The sequence below is a fragment of the Bombina bombina genome, chromosome 5 (genome assembly GCF_027579735.1).
Source record: "Bombina bombina isolate aBomBom1 chromosome 5, aBomBom1.pri, whole genome shotgun sequence".
In the NCBI taxonomy this organism is placed as follows: Eukaryota; Metazoa; Chordata; class Amphibia; order Anura; family Bombinatoridae; genus Bombina; species Bombina bombina.
In genome coordinates, this window is record NC_069503.1 from 827721206 (window position 1) to 827742517 (window position 21312).

A 21312-nucleotide genomic window follows, 5' to 3' on the forward strand; every position below is an offset into this window, starting at 1 on the left:
GGTGTTCTCCAAATATTACACATCAACTATGCTCACACACACCCAAATGATGCACTCTTCCAACCTTATGCACACACAAACACACTCTTCCAACCTTATGCACACACAAATGATGCACTCTTAAACCATATGCACACACAAATGATGCACTCTTCCAACCTTATGCACACACAAATGATGCACTCTTCCAAACCTTATGCACACACAAAGATGCACTCTTCCAATCGTATGCACACACAAATGATGCACTCTTCCAATCATATGCACACACACAATGCACTCTTCTAATCATATGCAAACACACAATGCACTTTTCCAACCTTATGCACACACAAATGATGCATTCTTCCAACCCTTATGCACACGAAAATGATGCACTATTCCAAACTTATGCACACACAAAACACACTCTTCCCAACCTTATGCACACACAAATTATGCACTATTCCGAACTTATGCATACACACAACAAAGTGCCAATTTACAATGCTCCTCCCACTTACATAAACCAACTCTAATGCATGGCACCCAAAATACTATCCCAACCTATTAAGAACACACATACCATAAGCTGTTTAAACTGCAACACACAACCACAAGTATATCTTATTCTTACACATAAACCAGGCAAGCTCCAACTGTACAATCAGCCCCAAGTATTCTTCCAACCTGAAACCCAAACCCTTAGATGTTCTTCCACCCTTGCTCACAGCCCCTTAGCAATCTACCAGTCTTTATACACTCATTAAAAAAGCTTATCCCTACCGTTACACACCCTTCTAAGCACTCTCTCACACAGCTTTTGTGGATTTTTTTTTATTTAGTCATGCTTGTGCAGGTCTAAGATACTCCAACTTTTAAGCACATATACATGTTTGATCTCTATATAAAGATTTGTGCAGCAATTCTTGCTGTTGGTTTGGCTGATTATTTAGAGACAGGGATCCGTATCCTAAACCATGCCACCACTGCCTCAAACTGTCGTCTCTGTCCATGGCTGCTGAGCCCCAATAGCCATCACAAATTTGATCCCTTACAGGTACTATGCATCTTGGGGCTTCTTACAGGTATAGGTCCTGCTTTACTACCTCATCAACTTTTCATGTAAGAGACTAAAAGTAGACGCTTTTCTTGTCTTATGTTTTATTACTGTAATTATGTTATTAATTTGGTTCTAAAGATCTAGAAAACGAAAAGAAAATATATTTGTAGATTTGATTAAACATTTTAATTGTTTAATGACAAAGAATCATAAATTAAAACAAATATAAGCTACATATATGTTTTAGAAAAAAATATATTTTATAAATGTTTTTATTTCCTTCAAATCTATTGTGGACATGAACTGCCCACGCCGAACAAGAGGAACAATAGTTCGGAATTATTTCTATCTTGATAGAAGAGACACTGAGAAACTTGTTTAAATTTTTTAAATCCAAAACAGGTCTGTAAGTTCCCTCCTTCTTGAGACCAATGAAGAGGTTGGATAAAACCCCTGACCCAGTTCCGACTCTGGAACTGGTACTATTACTCCCATAGATTCTAGATCGATGACTGACTGAAGAAAAGGCTCTTGCCTTCACAGGATTCTTTGGAACATGAAAAGGAAGAAAACTTCCCTGGGAAGCCTTCAATTTGAAACCAATTCTATATCCTCGGGAAACTATATTCAGAACCCATGGATCTTGAACAGATTGAAATCAGGGTCCCTGAAAAATATGTAATCTGCCCCCTACGAGAAGATCTGGATCAGGGGCTGCACCATCATGCTGACTTGGTAGAAGAGATAGGCTTCTTAGACTGTTTTGATTTGTTCCAATTAGGATTTTGTTTCCAGGAAAAACTGGAAGAAACCTGTTTTTGAATGGAAGAATAGGACTTTTGGTAGAAGCTCTGACTTTACCGTTAAGACTTCTTGTCCTGGGTGAGGAAAAGCTCCATTACCTCCAGTCACGTGTAAATAATAGCATCTATACCAGGCCCAAACAAAACCTTTCCTTAAAAAGGAAGAGTCAAAGGAAGAGTCAAAAGCTTAGGACTTAGGAACCACCGTGAGCTGACCATCAATTTAACCACAAGGCCACCTAAACAGAAATGCCAATGCCATATTCTTTGCATTGATCTTAATTAATGTAAACCCAGCATAATAAAATTAATGCATTAACTGTCTTACTTTAAGAGTCTTAATTGATTTAAAAAACACTTCCAAGGCAGACTCCTCGGAGAACTGATCAGAAAACTCTTTACACCAAAGAGTAGAGGCTGCAGCATACAAGCAATACTAATTATGACCTCAAAAGAAAAAACATAATTTATGCTTACCTGATAAATTAATTTATTTCATGGTCCATGATCCATTACTCTTGGGACTTCATTCTTCTCTACCACTAGAAGAAGACAAAGATTGCCAAACCCCAAGAGCTCTCTCCCACCTGACACCTACCTTGGTTTAACGTAGCAAGTGAGGTAAGAAAAAGGGATAAGAGCCCTAAAAGGAGCAGGGGAAAAAAAAGATGCGCTAAAGGAAAAAACTAACCCGAAAAAACCCATAAAGGTGAGCATACATTTTGGTTTTCTTTCATACATGGGTGAGTGTGACACAATCCTTACTGTTGGGAACTAATACCCAAGCTGCTGTGTACACAAGTAATAACAAAAAGGGAGGGATTTAAAAACATTTTTTTCACTGAGAAATTAAATCCACAACCCCAATAATTTTTTAAATGCACTTAAAATAAAAAAATAAAATAAAAAAATCAAGCAGACAACTGCCTGAAGAACCTTTCTACCACAGGTATTGTTTAAGAAGAAGCAAAAACATCAAATGGGAGAATTTAGTAAAAAATATGCAAAGAAGACCAAGTTGCTGCCTTGCAAATTTGATCAACTGAAGCCTCATTTTTAAAAAGCACAATAAGTGGCAATTGACCCAGAAGAATGAGCAGTAATCTGCTGCGTTGGAGGCTGACCTTCCTCCAAATAAGCTTTGTGAATCAAAAGTTTTAACCAAGAGACCAAAGAAACAGCAGAGGCCTTCTAACCCTTCCTAGGGCCAGAAAAAAAGAATGAACATCATTTAGCATCATGTAATATTTAAATGCCTGAACAACATCCAAATAATGCAAAGATCTCTCAGAAGCATTCTTATGATTAGGACACAAAGAAGGAACCACAATTTCTCTGCTAAAGTTGTGGGAAGAAACCTTAAGCCAAAAATTAAAATGACGTCCATTAAACAGCCTTATCCAGATGAAAAATCACATAAGGAGGTTCTCAAGAAAGAGCAGTTAACTCAGAAACTCTTTTTCACTAACAGAAGAAATAGCCAAAAGAGATAACATTTTCCAAAAAAGTAGTTTAATGGCCAATTTATGTATAGCTTCATGAAAAAAAGAGCCGGCAAAACCATTAACACCAGGTTAAGATTCCATGGAGGAGAAATAGGCTTGATAACAGGTTTAATTACGAACCACAGCCATGAACACAAACTATGAACAGGAAGATAAGCAAATCTTTCTGTGGAACAAGAAAGAAACAAGAAGACCAACCTGCAAAAATTGCTAAATCCTAGGAATTCTGAAAGAATACCAAGAAAAACAATGATCTATACACCAGAATAAAGGCCTTCCAGACCTTGTGATCGATCTTTGTAGGTACAGGCTTACGAGCCTGATCAAGGTTTAAATCACAGAATCAGAGAAACCCCTATTTCTAAGGACTAAGCATTCAGTTTCCATGCCATCAAGTTTAGAGTCTTGAAATCCGGATGGAAAAAACAGATCCTTGGGGCAGAAGGTATAACGCAGAAGAAGAGACCAAGGAGGGCAACTGGACATTTGAACTAGACCCTCATACCAAATCCTGCGAGGGCCACGCTGGGGCAATCAAGATTACAGACATCATGTCTAGCCTTATCTGAGAAATTACTATGGGAAGAAGAACCAGATGTTCAAACTCTGCCTGAGGATACCTGGACCTCACAAAGTACCTGGAGATTTTGTGTTAAAACAAAGAGGCCATTAGATCTATCTCTGTGAGACCACAAAGGTCCACAACCTGATTGACACAATCATGGTGAAGAGACCAATCCACTGGATTGTAGAGATTGACAACTGAGAAAGTCTGCCTACCCAGTTGTTCATTTGTGGAATATGAACTGCAGAAACAAGCAAGAAATGGTTTCTGTCCATGAGAGAATCTGAGGACACCCTCTTTTATTGACAGGAAACGGTGAGTTCCCCCCTGATGGTTGACATAAGCTACGCTGTGACATTTTCTGTCTGGAAACAAAGATGAATCTCCTCTTCAACAGAGGCCAAGCTTGAAGGGCCCTGAAAATTGCACGAGTCTAGAATAGTTGATTGGTAACCTCCGCCTCCCGAGGATCCCAAACTCCCTATGCAGTCAGAGGACCCCCAAACAGCTCCTCAACTTGAAATAATAAACTGATAATCCAAGTTAGAGGACGTGACTTGTACTGGGTTTCCAAAATATCTTTTGAGACAGCCGAGTATAATCCCTGCACCATTGACACAGCATACAAAGCTGAAGAGGCCTCATATGAAATCGAGCAAAGGAATTGCATCTGAGGCTGCAATCATGAGACCTAGGATTCTCATACACAGTGTCTCTGAATGAAACAAGACTGAAGGTTCAAACAAGCTGACACCAATTTTACCATTCTCTGCCCTGATAGAGAAAGACTCGGGGATTGATCAGAATGTGATGAAAATCTAAGCATGAGTCACATAAATGAGCTGAAGAAGGCACTTCAGTTGATTTACAAAAAAACAGACTTAAAATTGGGCAAAATTTTTGCTGCTCCATTATAGCAAAGATTAAAAAATAATGCTAAAAAGAACCCCCATTAAAGCAAGGTCCTGAAGATAAGGGAAACTCAACCCCCTAAGAGCAAACGCAAGCCGCTATGCTAGACAGCGCGCCACAAAAACTAGCATTTAAAACAAAAAGCAGACCTAAGCTGCTTCACTTCCATGCCGGGACCCAACAAAAGTGGGAGGGGCACAGGATTTCCCTGGGTGTATCTAAAGCTCTATCACAACTCATTATCTAAGTATTTTACACCTGCAAGTCTCACTGATTAAAAGCGACAATAAACACCTTATAATTACAATACATTTTGGTGGTTTTCCTATAGAATAACATATCAGCCAGGTCTTAACATTTTTAAAACAAATTAACATTATGGGCTTTAGTCTACATACTGCAAGGCTTGCCACTGTCAAAGTTAGGATAAACGTAATTGTTCTGCAGTTATCTGATAAAGCCACTTAGGGATATATATGTAGCAGAGTTAGCCTTGAGAAGTTAGTGGCGTGCTTTTTAAGTGCTGAGAATAAGAAATTGCTAATTTTTCAGAGCTAAATTACATGAAAAGGAGGCAAAATAAATAATGAAATTACAAAGTTGTTTCATTATGCATAAATATTTTATAGACAAATCTCAGTGTTTACTGTCTCTTTAACTCACTTTATCTTTATGCAGGTGAAGATTATTCAAAGTTTACAACACAAGTATTTACCGGACAGAAAAGTAATGTTACTAAACTAAAAGCAAACACAAGTTAAATTATAGTGAAAACAGTTATTTGTTGCAAACAAAGAATTTATATCCTAAGAGATTCACATAGAGCTTCAGTAGTTTCTATGTTGAATCACTTAAAAACGCATAGTTACAAAAAGTTTACTAAAAATATCACCTGACCATCTCTATTAAAAAAAAAAGAAAGATATTTTACTTCAAAATTTCCTCAGTAGCTGCATTCTATTGTAAAGGGACTTTAAACAGCCAGTCAAGAGACATGCCCCAGGACTTGCAAGGGAGCATGCATCCGGTAAGGAGAGTTATCCTATTTCCCTCTTCTATTTGAAGAAGTTTAATGTGAAATCATCTGAGATTTCAGAGACACCCCCAGGAGATCACAGTAAAGCCCTCCTGCTGAGCTTGTCACGTGGCAACATAACTGACCAACTGCACAAGACTGTGGACTGTTGCAAAACAAAAGCTATTTGTATAAAATTACTTGAAAATAGTAAAAGTTATAAGCTTCAAACTACCAAGGGCTTAGAATCAAATTAAAACTATTAGCATACTTAGTTTCATCAAAATACATTGACATGTCAGTGTAAAACTGGATACAAAATCCATTTATAAGTCAATAGAATTTTTCTGATAACAGCACTTTTTTTCCAACTTTAATATTACCAGTAATATACCTACACAACTGTGAAATGTCAGTGCAATTACAATTTTTATTTCAAAGTAATGCAACTTTTGAAAATTTAAATTTAAACAGAAACGCTGTTCAGATTAAAACTATAGTATTCTGGCCCTACTGGGGAGATATATAATTGTTTTTTTTCCAGTATTTAAAATTAAAAAAAAAAAGAATTTTAATGTTTCTTTAACGCTCATTTAATGAAATGAATGAAAAATGTACTATGGCATACTTATAATATTATCACAAGTTTGGCCAAACAATGTCAAAAAGATTTGGCGTGCCCATGCTAACATTCACTGTCATGTTCACATCCTTATTGCTCACATTCCAATTTCCATAAGTGAAAGAGCGATGTGCAGTCTGCCCCTTGCGGTACCAGGCACCATATAAAAAAAGAGGTTCACATATCTTTTTTTTTAAGTTGTATAAAAACACTTCAGGCTTGAGCAGAACTAAAACCCACAGTAAACAATAGGTAGAAAATCACTGAAGAAAGGGAAATCCTAAAGGCTTTCTGGATGTTTAAATGGCATTAAACTTATGGAATATGTTATCATGAAAATATAAAGAACACCACAGTTTATAGTAAATATAACCCAAAATGATTTTTGCAAAGCTAAACATAATAAATGAATACATTTGTAGCAATACAAACTTACATTAGCTGGTGGTTTTCCAACACTACTCTGACATTTCCACATTTTCATTGAACAGTCTGCTGGGTTGAGGCTCTTAATTACATGGTCATCTTCAGAAACAACGCTAACTACAAATTCTGACAGAAAAGAAATATTATTGCAATTATTAAAACATAAGTAGATCGATTTATTTGCAACTACAAGAATTATTACAATTATTTTAATTATTAAATAAGTTCATAAACTAATTTGCAAATTAAGGAGACACATATATTGTAGAGCACATAGTATAACTAAATTTCACATTAATATATATGCCTTCAAAAGAAAAAGAAAGGTAAAAGTGAGACACTGCAGAACAACGGATATAATGGGAAATTCTGCTGTGAAATTACTCAAGTGAATGGGATCTATTAGTTGCAACTCTAATACACATACCTCAATATGAAATGGTTTGTTTAAAGACAGTGCAAAGAATAATATTCTGTTTCATGGGTCCTTCCTTAAAAAGGGATATGAAACACAATTTTATTTTTTAATGATTCAGATAGAGCATACAATTTTAAGCAACTTTCTAATTTACTCCTATTATCAATTTTTTTCGTTCTCTTGGTATCGTTATTTAAAAAAGCAGGAAAGGAAATTTATGCTTACCTGATAAATGTATTTATTTTACGATATGACGAGTCCACGGATTTCATCCTTACTTGTGGGATTTATCCTCCTGCTGACAGGAAGTGGCAAAGAGCAACACAGTAGAGCTGTATATATAGCTCCTCCCTTCCCTCCCAATCCAGTCATTCGAACCGAAGCCAAAGGTGCAGAGGTGACTGAAGTTTAATAAAAATATGCCTGTCTTAAAAATGACAGGGTGGGTCGTGGACTCGTCATATCGTAAAAGAAATAAATTTATCAGGTAAGCATAAATTTCCTTTTCTTTTACAAAGATATGACGAGTCCACGGATTTCATCCTTACTTGTGGGATACCAATACTAAAGCTATAGAACATGGATGAAAGGGAGGAACAAGACAGGAACATAAACGGAAGGCACCACACTGCTTGAAGAACCTTTCTCCCAAAAACAGCCTCAGAAGAAACAAAAGTATCAAATTTGTAAAATTTTGAAAAAGTATGAAGAAACGACCAAGTTGTAGCCTTGCAAATCTGTTCAACAGAAGCATCAGGAAGCCACCGCCCTAGTAGAATGAGCCGTAATTGTTTCAAGGGGCTGCTGTCCAGCAGTCTCATATGCCAGACGGATGATACTCTTCAGCCAAAAAGAAAGAGAGGTAGCCGTAGCTTTCTGACCCCTACGCTGTCCATATTAAACAATGAATAATGAAGATGATTGACGGAAATCCTTAGTTGCCTGCAAGTAAAACTTCAAGGCACGGACCACGTCCAGGTTATGCAACTTACGCTCCTTCTTAGAAGAAAGATTAGGACATAATGAAGGAACAACGATTTCCTGATTAATATTCTTATTAGAAACAACCTTAGGAAGGAAACCAGGTTTGGTACGTAAAACCACCTTATCAGAATGGAAGATAAGATAAGGTGAATCACATTGTAATGCTGAAAGCTCAGAAACTCTACGAGCAGAAGAAATAGCAACCAAAAACAAAACTTTCCAAGATAACAGCTTAATATCTATGGAATGCATAGGTTCAAACGGAACCCCTTGAAGAACATTAAGAACTAAATTCAAACTCCAGGGTGGAGCAATTGGTCTAAACACAGGCTTAATTCTGGTTAAAGCCTGACAAAAAGACTGAACGTCTGGAACAGCTGCCAAACGTTTGTGCAGTAAAATTGACAAAGCAGAGATCTGTCCATTTAAGGAACTTGCTGATAACCCTTTCTCCAATCCTTCTTGGAGAAAAGACAGAATTCTGGGAACGATAATCTGGAAAAGCGAAAATCACCCAGACCGGCTTTAATGTAGGTGTGTAAAAGGGTAACTTTATTTGAAAAATCTAAAACAACAGACAGACCACTAGCAAGAGAACCTGCCATACTAAAATTCAAAAGCTACAACCTTCGGCCCTGCTGACGTCACTGACGCGTTTCAGGTAAACCCCGTAATCATAGTTAACATCCAGGTACAAAGGGATCCTTTTAAAGGAACACATAAAGGTGCATGCCTAATGAATATATATACAACTGGGACTTAAATCTATTACAAATTAAACAGGAGTGAGTATGTTAAGAAGCTTTAAAATCAATTGGAGATGGAAAGACCTACTCCATTCTCCCGCAAGATCCTACAAAGATCTATCAACGACAAATTGGGTCCGGTGGTGGACGAGCGGGTAGAAAAAAGTTACCTTGATCAAAAACACGCAGACTTTGTTACAGTCAAATTTCCAAGGACTCCCCTCTTCCACCATTATACCCAAAAGTCGCTGGATAACATCAAAGGGAGGCCTATAGTGTCAGGGATTGGCTCCCTGTTGGAACCTTTGTCAGAATGGGCAGACTCAGTGATACAGCCACTAGTGGGCCAACTGGTGAGTTATTTACAAGATACTAAACACTTACTTAATGTATTAGATGAATCTGAGTGGAAACCCCACTACAGTTGGCTCACAGTGGATGTGGTATCACTGTACTCGACCATACCACATGATCTTGGCATAAAAGCTATAGACAGTTTCTACAGAATACCAATTTGACAAAAGGTCAAAGGGAGTACTTTTTGATGGTTGTCAAGTACCTACTTGAACACAACTTCTTCTCTTTTGAAGGTAATTTCTACCTCCAAAGATGTGGTACGGCGATGGGAGCGAAGTTCGCCCCATCATACGCCAACCTATTTTTAGGTTGGTGGGAAGCTGAGCACATCTTTGGAGGTAGAAATCCTTTCAGGTCGTCTATTAAGATCTAAAAAAGATTTATAGACGACCTGCTGTTTGTCTGGACTGGCAGTAAAGAGGAAGCCATACAGTTTGTTGACTATCTCAATCAAAACCAAGTAAATTTGAAATTTACAATGGAGTTTGACAAAGAACGGATAAACTATTTGGATGTAACCTAGATAGGGACCAGCCACAAGATTGTTGAAAGTGAATTATACAGGAAACCTATTTCTAAAAACACGCTGTTACATGCCAAAAGTAACCATCCAGTGCATGTCCCGTTCGCAATAGCGAAGGGACAATTTGTAAGGATAAAAACTGCACAAATCATGAAATTTACAAGAAAGAGTGCGAGTTATTGACGCACAAACTAAAAGAAAGAGGATACTCAAATAGGGTTATCAAATAGGCAAGGTCACAAGCTGATCTCTGTGATCGCAAGGAGCTGTTGAGAGACAAACTGAAACAAGGGGGCTCGGAGGATAATAAGACAACATTTGTAACAGATTATAGCAATCAATATTCGACAGTCTGTATGATAGTGAGAAAACATCTACCAATTCTTTTAGCAGATAAAAAACTAAAACCATTTATCAAAGAAGGATGTAGATTCTCATATAGGCGTGCAAAAACCCTAGGTAATATCCTTTCACCTACCCAGCTACCATCAGTTTAATACAGTTTCAGGAAGCTCGTGGCTTAGGACATAAGGAAACATACAAATGTGGCAAAAGTCGATGCAAAGCATGTGACTTTGTAGAAGTAACAGATACATTTGTTCTTATGCCACCAACAAAGGAATATACACATCACAATGTATCAACTGTTCAATGAACTTTGTGGTTTATCTTGCTGAATGCAATTGTTGCAAAAAAACAATATGTAGGCCTCACAACAAAGTGATGTGAGGTCGAGGATTAGAGAACACCTCAATAATATTGAGAATGAGAAAGAAAGTTCAGCACTAGCCCTCCATTTCATAAAAGACCATAAAGTAAATGTAGATTCTTTCAGATGGAAGAGGATAGGAGAGAGTGCTACCCCAAAGTAGGAGGAGGAGATAGGACAAAAACACTGTAATCGAAGGGAGGGCTTATTGGATTTTTACATTGCAAACCAGAATCTCTAAAGGATTCAATTCCATTGTTTGATTGAATTAATCATTGGGAATAGGTTGGTCCCGCTGTGACCCAAATTCGTATTCTTTTGATATCCATGTTTGATTAATCAATCATTGGGTATAGGTTGGTCCTGCTGTCACCCAAATTCGGTATATATTTTTGATATCTGATTACAGCCTGATAGAGGATTATTTAGTGAATATACATGTAGACCTAATTACAGTCAGGTGTAAAGCAGTAAAAACTTTGTCTTTAGTTACTAATGCAGGTTCCAGAACATAACTTCATTAGCATAGAGGTATTTGACTGCTTAGATTAGAATAAAGGGAAGTGTATTTCCTGTAAGGCCTACCTCAGGCTATAAAAACATAATTTATGTAAGAACTTACCTGATAAATTCATTTCTTTCATATTGACAAGAGTCCATGAGCTAGTGACGTATGGGATATACATCCTACCAGGAGGGGCAAAGTTTCCCAAACCTCAAAATGCTATAAATACAACCCCCACCACACCCAATTCAGTTTAACGAATAGCCAAGAAGTGGGGTGTGATAAGAAAGGAGCAAAAGCATCAAAATAAGGAATTGGAATAATTGTGCTTATACAAAAAAAATCATAACCACCACAAAAAGGGTGGGCCTCATGGACTCTTGCCAATATGAAAGAAATTAATTTATCAGGTAAGTTCTTACATAAATTATGTATTTCTTTCATGGAATTGGCAAGAGTCCATGAGCTAGTGGACGTATGGGATAGCAAATACCCAAGATGTGGAACTTCCACGCAAGAGTCACTAGAGAGGGAGGGATAAAAATAATACAGCCAATTCCGCTGAAAATCAATCCACAACCCAAATCAAAAGTTTTAATCTGTATAATGAAAAAAACGGAAAATATAAGCAGAAGAATCAAACTGAAACAGCTGCCTGAAGAACTTTTCTACCAAAAACTGCTTCTGAAGAAGAGAAAACATCAAAAAGGAAGAATATAGTAAAAGTATGCAAAGAAGACCAAGTTGCTGCTTTGCAAATCTGAACAACAGAAGCTTCATTCTTAAAAGCCCAGGAAGGTAGAAACGACCTAGTAGAATGAGCCGTAATCCTCTGAGGCGGGGATTTACCAGACTCCAAATAGGCATGAGTGAATCAAAAGCTTTAACCAAGACGCCAAATAAATGGTAGAAGCCTTCTGACCTTTCCTAGAACCAGAAAAAGATAACAAATAGACTAGAAGTCTTTCTGAAATCTTTAGTAGCTTCAACATAATATTTCAAAGCTCTTACCACGTCCAAAGAAAGTAAAGATCTTTCCAAAGAATTCTTAGGATTAGGACACAACGAAGGGAAAACTATTTCTCTACTAATGTTGTTAGAATTCACAACTTAGGTAAAAATTTAAATGAAGTCCGCAAAACCGCCTTATCTTGATGAAAAATCAGAAAAGGAGACTCACAAGAAAGAGCAGATAATTCAGAAACTCTTCTAGAAGAAGAGATGGCCAAAAGAAACAATACTTTCCAAGAAAGTAATTTAATGTCCAGAGAATGCATAGGCTCAAACAGAGGAGCCCTCAAAACCAAATTAAGACTCAAAGGAGGAGAAATTGGCTTAATCACAGGTTTGATACGAACCAAAGCCTGTACAAAACAATGAATGTCAGGAAGATTAGCAATTTTTCTGTGAAACAGAACAAAAAGGGCAGACATTTGTCCTTTCAAAGAACTTGCAGACAAACCCTTATCCAAACCATCCTGAAGAAACTGTAAAATTCTAGGAATTCTAAAAGAATGCCAAGAGAATTTATGAGAAGAACACCATGAAATGTAAGTCTTCCAAACTCAGTGATAAATCTTTCTAGACATAGATTTGCGAGCCTGCAACATAGTATTATCACTGAGTCAGAGAAACCTCTATGACTAAGCACTAAGCGTTCAATCTCCATACCTTCAAATTTAATGATTTGAGATCCTGATGGAAAAATGGACCTTGAGATAGAAGGTCTGGCCTTAACAGAAGTGGCCAAGGTTGGCAACTGGACATTCGAACAAGATCCGCATACCGAAAACCTGTGTGCCATGGCTGGACGCCACCGACAGTAATAATGAACGCTCCATTATGATTTTGAAATCACTCTCTAGAAGAAGAACTAGAGGCGGAAAGAGAAAAGCAGGATGAGTAATTCCAAGGAAGTGACAATGCATCCACTGCTTCCGCCTGAAGATCCCTGGACCTGACAGATACCTGGGAGGTTTCCTGTTTAGATGAGAAGCCATCAGATCTGATTTCTGGAAGCCCCCACATCTGAACAATCTGAAAAAACACATCTGGGTGAAGAGACCATTCTCCCGGATGTAAAGACTGGCGACTGAGATAATCCGCTTCCCAAATTGTCTATACTGGGATAGGACTGCAGAGATTAGACAGGAGCTGGATTCCGCCCATGCAAGTATCCGAGATACATCTTTCATGAGCCTGAGGACTGTGAGTCCCACCTTGATGATTGACATACGCCACGGTTGTGAAATTGTCTGTCTGAAAACAAATAAACTGTTCTCTCTTCAGAGGAGGCCAGAACTGAAGAGCTCTGAGAATCGCAATATTGATTGGTAATCTCGCCTCTTGAGATTTCCAAACCCCCTGCGCTGTCAGAGATCCCCAGACAGCTCCCCAACCTGAAAGACTCGCATCTGTTGTGATCACAGTCCAGGTTGGACGAACAAAAGCGGCCCCTTGAACTATACGATGGTGAACTAACCACCAAGTCAGAGATAGTCGAATATTGGGATTTAAGGATATTAATTGTGATATCTTTGTATAATCCCTGCACCATTGGCTCAGCATACAAAGCTGAAGAGGTCTCATGTGAAAACTAGCAAAGGGGATCGCGTCCGATGCTGCAGTCATGAGACCTAAAACCTCCATGCACATAGCTACTGAAGGGAATGACTGAGACTGAAGGTTCCGACAAGCTGAAACCAATTTCAGACGTCTTTTGTCTGTTAGAGACAAAGTCATGGATACTGAATCTATTTGGAAACCTAAAAAGTTTACCCTTGTCTGAGGAATCAAGAACTTTTGGTAAATTGATCCTCCAACCATGTCTTTGAAGAAACAACACTAGTTGATTCGTGTGGATTCTGCAGAATGTAAAGACTGAGCAAGTACCAAGATATTGTCCAAATAAGGAAACACCGCAATACCCCACTCTCTGATGATAGAGAGTAGGGCACTGAGAACCTTTGAAAAGATCCTGTGGAGCTGTTGCTAGGCCAAAAGGAAGAGCAACAATTGGTAATGCTTTGTCTAGAAAGAGAAATCTCAGGAACTGATAGTGATCTGGATGAATTGGAATATGAAGATAAGCATCCGATGTAAGTCTATTGTGGACATATAATGCCCTTGCTGAACAAAAGGCAGAATAGTCCTTATAGCCACTATTTTGACTGTTGGTATTCTTACATAACGATTCAAAATTTTAAATCCAGAACTTGGTCTGAAAGAATTCTCTTTCTTTGGAACAATGAACAGATTTGAATAAAATCCCAGACCCCGTTCCAGATATGGAACTGGCACAATTACCCTGGATAACTCCAGGTCTGAAACACACTTCAGGAAAGCCTGAGCCTTTACTGGGTTTACTGGAATGTGTGAGAGAAAGTAACTTCTCACAGGCGGTCTTATCTTGAAACCTATTCTGTACCCTTGAGAAACAATGTTCTGAATCCAATGATTTTGGATTGAATTGATCCAAACATCTTTGAAAAATCGTAGTCTGCCCCCACCAGCTGCGCTGAAATGAGGGCCGCACCTTCATGCAGACTTGGGGGCTGATTTTGGTTTTCTAAAAGGTTTGGATTTATTCCAGACTGGAGAAGGCTTCCAATTAGAAACCGTTCCTTTAGGGGAAGGGTCAGGTTTCTGTTCCTTATTCTGACGAAAGGAACAAAAACGGTTAGCAGCCCTAAATTTGCCCTTAGATTTTTATCCTGAGGCAAAAAAGGCTCCCTTCCCCCCAGTGACAGTTGAGATTATAGAATCCAACTGAGAACCAAACAATTTATTATCTTGGAAAGAAAGAGATAGCAACGTTGACTTAGATGGTCATATCCGCATTCCAGATTTAAGCCATAAAGCTCTTCTAGCTAAAATATGCTAAAGACAGATATCTGTCATCAATTCTAATGATATAAAAAATGGCATCCCAAATGAAATTATTAGCATAGAAGTTTATCATGACAAACTAACACAAACTTACAGCCGGAGGAACAGTTACCACAAGGTTTACAACAAATGCACTTAGCTTTGGTAGAACCGACATCAGGCAAGCAGCATTCCAGAAGTAGATTCTGATACAGGGTCAGTTTGAGACATCTTGCAATATGTAAATAGAAAAAAACAACATATAACAGCAAAAGATCAATTTCCTTATAGAGACAGATTCAGGAATGGGGAAAAAAACTGCAAACAGAAATAAGCCTCTGGAAACCAGAAGTAAAAAGAAATAATGACTTAAATAATGTCAAAGAAATCTGGCGGCCAAGAATGACGCCAGAGAGTGACAAGAATATTTTTGGCGCCAAAAACGTCTGCAATAAACACGAGCGTCATAGATGACGCAACTATGTGAAAACTCTCGGCGCCAACTAAGACGCCGGAAATGACGTCATAAGAATCTCTACGACCGATAACAGAGAACCTATGAAATAGATCCCCGTTAGGATGACCATTGTATTCAATAGGTAATACTCCCTTCACATCCCTCTGCCATTCACTGCACTCTGAGAGGAAACCGGGCTTCAGCATGCTGAGAAGCGCATATCAACGAAGAAATCTAGCACAAACTTACTTCACCTAGAAAGGAGGCCAAGTTTGTAAAAACTGAATTGTGGGTGTGGTGGGGGTGTATTTATAGGCATTTTGAGGTTTGGGAAACTTTGCCCCTCCTGGTAGGAATGTATATCCTATACGTCACTAGCTCATGGACTCTTACCAATTACATGAAAGAAAAGTAAATTTATGCTTACCTGATAAATTAATTTCTTCTATGGTACGACGAGTCCACGGATTCATCCTTTACTTGTGGGATATTATCCTCCTGCTAAGAGGAAGTGGCAAAGAGCACCACAGCAGAGCTGTCTATATAGCTCCTCCCTTAGCTTCACCCCCCAGTCATTCGACCGAAGATACAGGAAGAAAAAGGAGAAACTAAAAGGTGCAGAGGTGACTGAAGTTTAAAATAAAAAAATATAATCTGTCTTAAAATGACAGGGCGGCCGTGGACTCGTCGTACCATAGAAGAAATTAATTTATCAGGTAAGCATAAATTTACTTTTCTTCTATAAGGTACGACGAGTCCACGGATTCATCCTTTACTTGTGGGATACAATACCAAAGCTACAGGACACGGATGAACGGGAGGGACAAGACAGATGGCTAAACAGAAGGCACCACTGCTTGAAGAACTTTTCTCCCAAAAAAAGCCTCCGAAGAAGCAAAAGTATCAAATTAGTAAAATTTGGAAAAGGTATGAAGCGAAGACCAAGTTGCAGCCTTACAAATCTGTTCAACAGAAGCATCATTTTTAAAAGCCCATGTGGAAGCCACCCCTCTATTAGAGTGAGCTGTAATTCTTTCAGGAGGCTGCTGTCCAGCAGTCTCGTATGCCAAATGGATGATGCTTTTCAGCCAAAAAGAAAGAGAGGTAGCCATAGCTTTTTGTCCTCTACGTTTTCCAGAATAGACAACAAACAAAGAAGATGTTTGACGGAAATCTTTGGTCGCTTGCAAGTAAAACTTCAAAGCACGAACCACGTCCAAGTTGTGCAACAGACGCTCCTTCTTAGAGGAAGGATTAGGACACAGAGAAGGAACAACAATTTCCTGATTAATATTCTTATTAGTAACAACCTTAGGAAGGAATCCAGGTTTGGTACGCAAAACCAACTTATCAGCATGGAAAACAAAATTTATGCTTACCTGATAAATTTCTTTCTCTTGTGGTGTATCCAGTCCACGGGTTCATCCATTACTTGTGGGATATTCTCCTTCCCAACAGGAAGTTGCAAAGAGGACACCCACAGCAGAGCTGTCTATATAGCTCCTCCCCTAACCCCCACCTCCAGTTATTCGACCGAAGGCAAGTAAGAAAAAGGAGAAACTATAGGGTGCAGTGGTGACTGTAGTTTTAAAAAATAAAAACACCTGACTTAAAGTGACAGGGCGGGCCGTGGACTGGATACACCACAAGAGAAAGAAATTTATCAGGTAAGCATAAATTTTGTTTTCTCTTGTAAGGTGTATCCAGTCCACGGGTTCATCCATTACTTGTGGGATACCAATACCAAAGCTTTAGGACACGGATGAAGGGAGGGACAAGGCAGGAACTTAAACAGAAGGCACCACTGCCTGTAAGACCTTTCTCCCAAAAATAGCCTCCGAGGAAGCAAAAGTATCAAATTTGTAGAATTTAGAAAAAGTATGAAGCGAAGACCAAGTTGCCAGCCTTGCAAATCTGTTCAACAGAAGCCTCATTTTTAAATGCCCATGTGGAAGCTACCGCTCTAGTAGAGTGAGCTGTAATCCTTTCAGGAGGCTGCTGGCCAGCAGTCTCATAAATTAAACGGATTATGCTTCTCAGCCAAAAAGAAAGAGAAGTTGCCGAAGCCTTGTAGCCTCTCCTCTTTCCAGAGTAGACAACAAACAAGGCAGATGTTTGACGAAAATCCTTAGTTGCTTGTAAGTAGAACTTTAAAGCACGAACCACATCCAGATTGTGCAACAACCGTTCCTTCTTGGAAGAAGGATTTGGACACAGAGAAGGAACAACAATTTCCTGATTGATATTTCTATTGGAAACAACCTTAGGAAAAAAATCTGGCTTGGTACGTAACACCACCTTATCCGCATGGAAAATCAGATAGGGTGAATCACACTGCAGAGCAGATAACTCTGAAACTCTTCGGGCTGAAGAGATAGCAACTAGAAACAAAACTTTCCAAGATAAAAGTTTAATATCTAATGAATGCATAGGTTCAAACGGAACCCCTTGAAGAACTTTAAGAACTAAATTTAAACTCCATGGCGGAGCAACTGGTTTAAATACCGGCTTCATTCTGACTAAAGCCTGACAAAACGCCCGAACGTCTGGAACATCTGCCAGACGCTTGTGAAAGAGAATAGACAGAGCAGATATCTGTCCTTTTAAAGAACTAGCTGATAATCCCTTTTTCCAATCCTTCTTGGAGAAAAGATAGAATCCTAGGAATCTTGACCCTACTCCATGAGAAACCCTTGGAATTACACCAATGAAGATATTTACACCATATCTTGTGATAGATCTTCCTGGTGACAGGCTTCCTAGCCTGGATCAAGGTATCAATAACAAACTCAGAAAAACCACGCTTTGATAAGATCAAGCGTTCAATCTCCACGCAGTCATGCGTAGAGAAGTTAGATTTGAGTGTTTGAATGGACCCTGGATTAGAAGTTCTTGCCTCAATGGCAGAGGCCATGGTGGACAGGATGACATGTCTACCAGATCTGCATACCAAGTCCTGCGAGGCCACGCAGGAGCAATTAAAATCACCTAAGCTTTCTCCTGCTTGATTGTGGCAATCAGACGCGGGAGAAGAGGAAACGGTGGAAACACATAAGCCAGGCTGAAGGACCAGGGCGCTGCTAGGGCATCTACTAGTGCTGCCCGAGGATCCATTGACCTGGACTCGTAACAAGGAAGCTTGGCATTCTGACGGGACGCCATCAGATCCAGCTCCGGTCTGCCCCATAGATGAATCAGTTGGGCAAATATCTCCGGGTGAAGCTCCCATTCCCCTGGGTGAAAAGTCTGCCGACTTAGAAAATCCGCCTCCCAGTTCTCTACTCCTGGGATATGGATAGCTGAGAGATGGCAAGAGTGAGCCTCTGCCCATAGAATTATCTTGGAAACCTCCATCATTGACAGGGGACTACTTGTTCCCCCCTGATGGTTGATATAAGCTACAGTCGTGATGTTGTCCGACTGAAATCTGATGAACCTGACCGCAGCCAGTTGAGGCCATGCCTGAAGAGTATTGAATATCGCTCTTAGTTCCAGAATGTTTATCGGGAGGAGGGCCTCCTCCTGAGTCCACGAACCCTGAGCTTTCAGGGAGTTCCAGACTGCGCCCCAGCCCAGAAGGCTGGCATCTGTTGTCACTATAGTCCACTCTGGCCTGCGGAAGCTCATTCCCCTGGAAAGATGGACCCGAGATAACCACCAGAGAAGAGAATCCCTGGTCTCTTGATCCAGATTTAGCAGAGGAGACAAATCTGTGTAGTCCCCATTCCACTGATTGAGCATGCAAAGTTGCAGTGGTCTGAGATGTAGGCGGGCAAACGGAACTATGTCCATTGCCGCTACCATTAGGCCGATTACTTCCATACACTGAGCCACTGACGGCCGAGAAATGGAATGAAGAGCACTGCAGGAAGTTAGCAGCTTTGATATCCTGACCTCTGTCAGAAAAATTTTCATTTCTACTGAATCTATCAGAAAAGAATAGAAAAGAAATAGAAAAGAAACTCTTGTGAGAGGGGAGAGAGAACTCTTTTCTCTGTTCACCTTCCACCCGTGAGACCTCAGAAAGGCCAGAACAATGTCCGTATGGGACTTGGCGATTTGAAGAGTCGACGCCTGGATCAAGATGTCGTCTAGGTAAGGAGCCACTGCTATGCCCCACGGCCTTAGGACCGCCAGTAGGGACCCTAGAACCTTCGTAAAGATTCTTGGCGCTGTGGCTAACCCGAAGGGAAGAGCCACAAACTGGTAATGCCTGTCTAGGAAGGCGAACCTGAGGAACTGATGATGATTTCTGTGAATCGGAATGTGCAGATAAGCATCCTTTAAATCCACGGAAGTCATATATTGACCCTCCTGGATCATAGGAAGAATGGTTCGGATTGTCTCCATCTTGAAGGATGGGACCCTGAGGAATTTGTTTAGGATCTTGAGATCCAAGATTGGTCTGAAAGTTCCCTCTTTTTTGGGAACTATAAATTGGTTTGAATAGAAACCCTGCCCCTGTTCCTCCCTTGGAACTGGGTGGATCACTCCCATAACAAGTAGGTCTTGAACGCAATGTAAGAATGCCTCTCTCTTTATCTGGTTTGCAGATAGTTGTGAGAGATGAAATCTCCCCTTTGGTGATGAACCTTTGAATTCGAGAAGATATCCCTGGGAAACGATCTCAACTGCCCAGGGATCCTGAACATCTCTTACCCAAGCCTGGGCGAAGAGAGAAAGTCTGCCCCCCACTAGATCCGGTCCCGGATCGGGGGCTACTCCTTCATGCTGTCTTAGAGACAGTAGCTGGCTTTTTAGCCTGTGTACCCTTGTTCCAAGCCTGGTTAGGTCTCCAGACTGGCTTGGACTGGGCGAAATTTCCCTCTTGTTTTGTACTAAGGGAAGCGGAAGCCGCGCCACTCCTGAAGTTTCGAAAGGAGCGAAAATTAGTCTGTCTGGTCCTTAACTTATTAGACTTATCCTGGGGAAGGGCGTGACCTTTTCCCCCAGTAATATCAGAAATGATCTCCTTCAGATCAGGCCCGAATAGGGTCTTTCCTTTGAAGGGGATGTTAAGAAGCTTAGACTTTGATGAAACATCTGCTGACCAGGACTTAAGCCACAGCGCCCTACGCGCCATGATGGCAAAACCTGAATTTTTAGCCGCAAGTTTAGTTAACTGAAACACGGCATCTGAAATAAAGGAATTAACAAGTTTAAGAGCTTTAATCCTGTCTAAAATCTCATCCCACGGAGTCTCCACTTGTAGAGCCTCTTCTAGAGACTCGAACCAAAAGGCCGCTGCAGCCGTAACTGGAACAATGCATGCAAGAGGCTGGAGAAGAAAAACTTTTTTAACAGACCCTCCAAATTTTTATCCATAGGATCTTTGAAAGCACAAATGTCTTAAATCGGAATAGTTGTACGCTTAGCTAAAGTAGAAATAGCTCCCTCCACCTTGGGGACCGTTTGCCAAGAGTCCCGCATGGCGTCAGCTATGGGGAACATCTTTTTAAACACAGGAGGGGGAGAGAACGGTATACCCGGCCTATCCCATTCCTTAGTTATAATTTCCGAAAACCTTTTAGGGACTGGGAAAACATCAGTGTAAACAGGCACTGCAAAGTATTTGTCCATTTTACACAACTTCTCTGGTACCACAATGGGGTCACAATCATCCAGAGTCGTTAAGACCTCCCTAAGCAATAAACGGAGGTGTTCAAGCTTAAATTTAAATGTTGTCATGTCAGAGTCGGGCTGAAGTAATAACTTCCCTGAATCTGAAATGTCACCCTCAGATATCAAATCCCTTGCGCCAACTTCGGAACATTGTGAGGGCATATCGGACATATCTACTAAAGCGTCAGAAAGCTCTGTATTTGTTCTAGCCCCAGAGCTGTCTCGCTTTCCTTG

The 21312-nt window shown here is 39.9% G+C and overlaps 1 protein-coding gene across 1 annotated transcript in view; it reads right to left on the minus strand.

The window, feature by feature from the left end:
• The window catches only part of SMCHD1 (structural maintenance of chromosomes flexible hinge domain containing 1), a 1770687-nt gene that overhangs the window by 484714 nt on the left and 1264661 nt on the right, over window positions 1-21312 (minus strand). The window contains exon 32 of the mRNA XM_053715865.1: window positions 6901-7016. Within this exon, the coding sequence (XP_053571840.1) occupies window positions 6901-7016 (116 nt within the window). The remainder of the gene's footprint in view (window positions 1-6900; window positions 7017-21312) is intronic.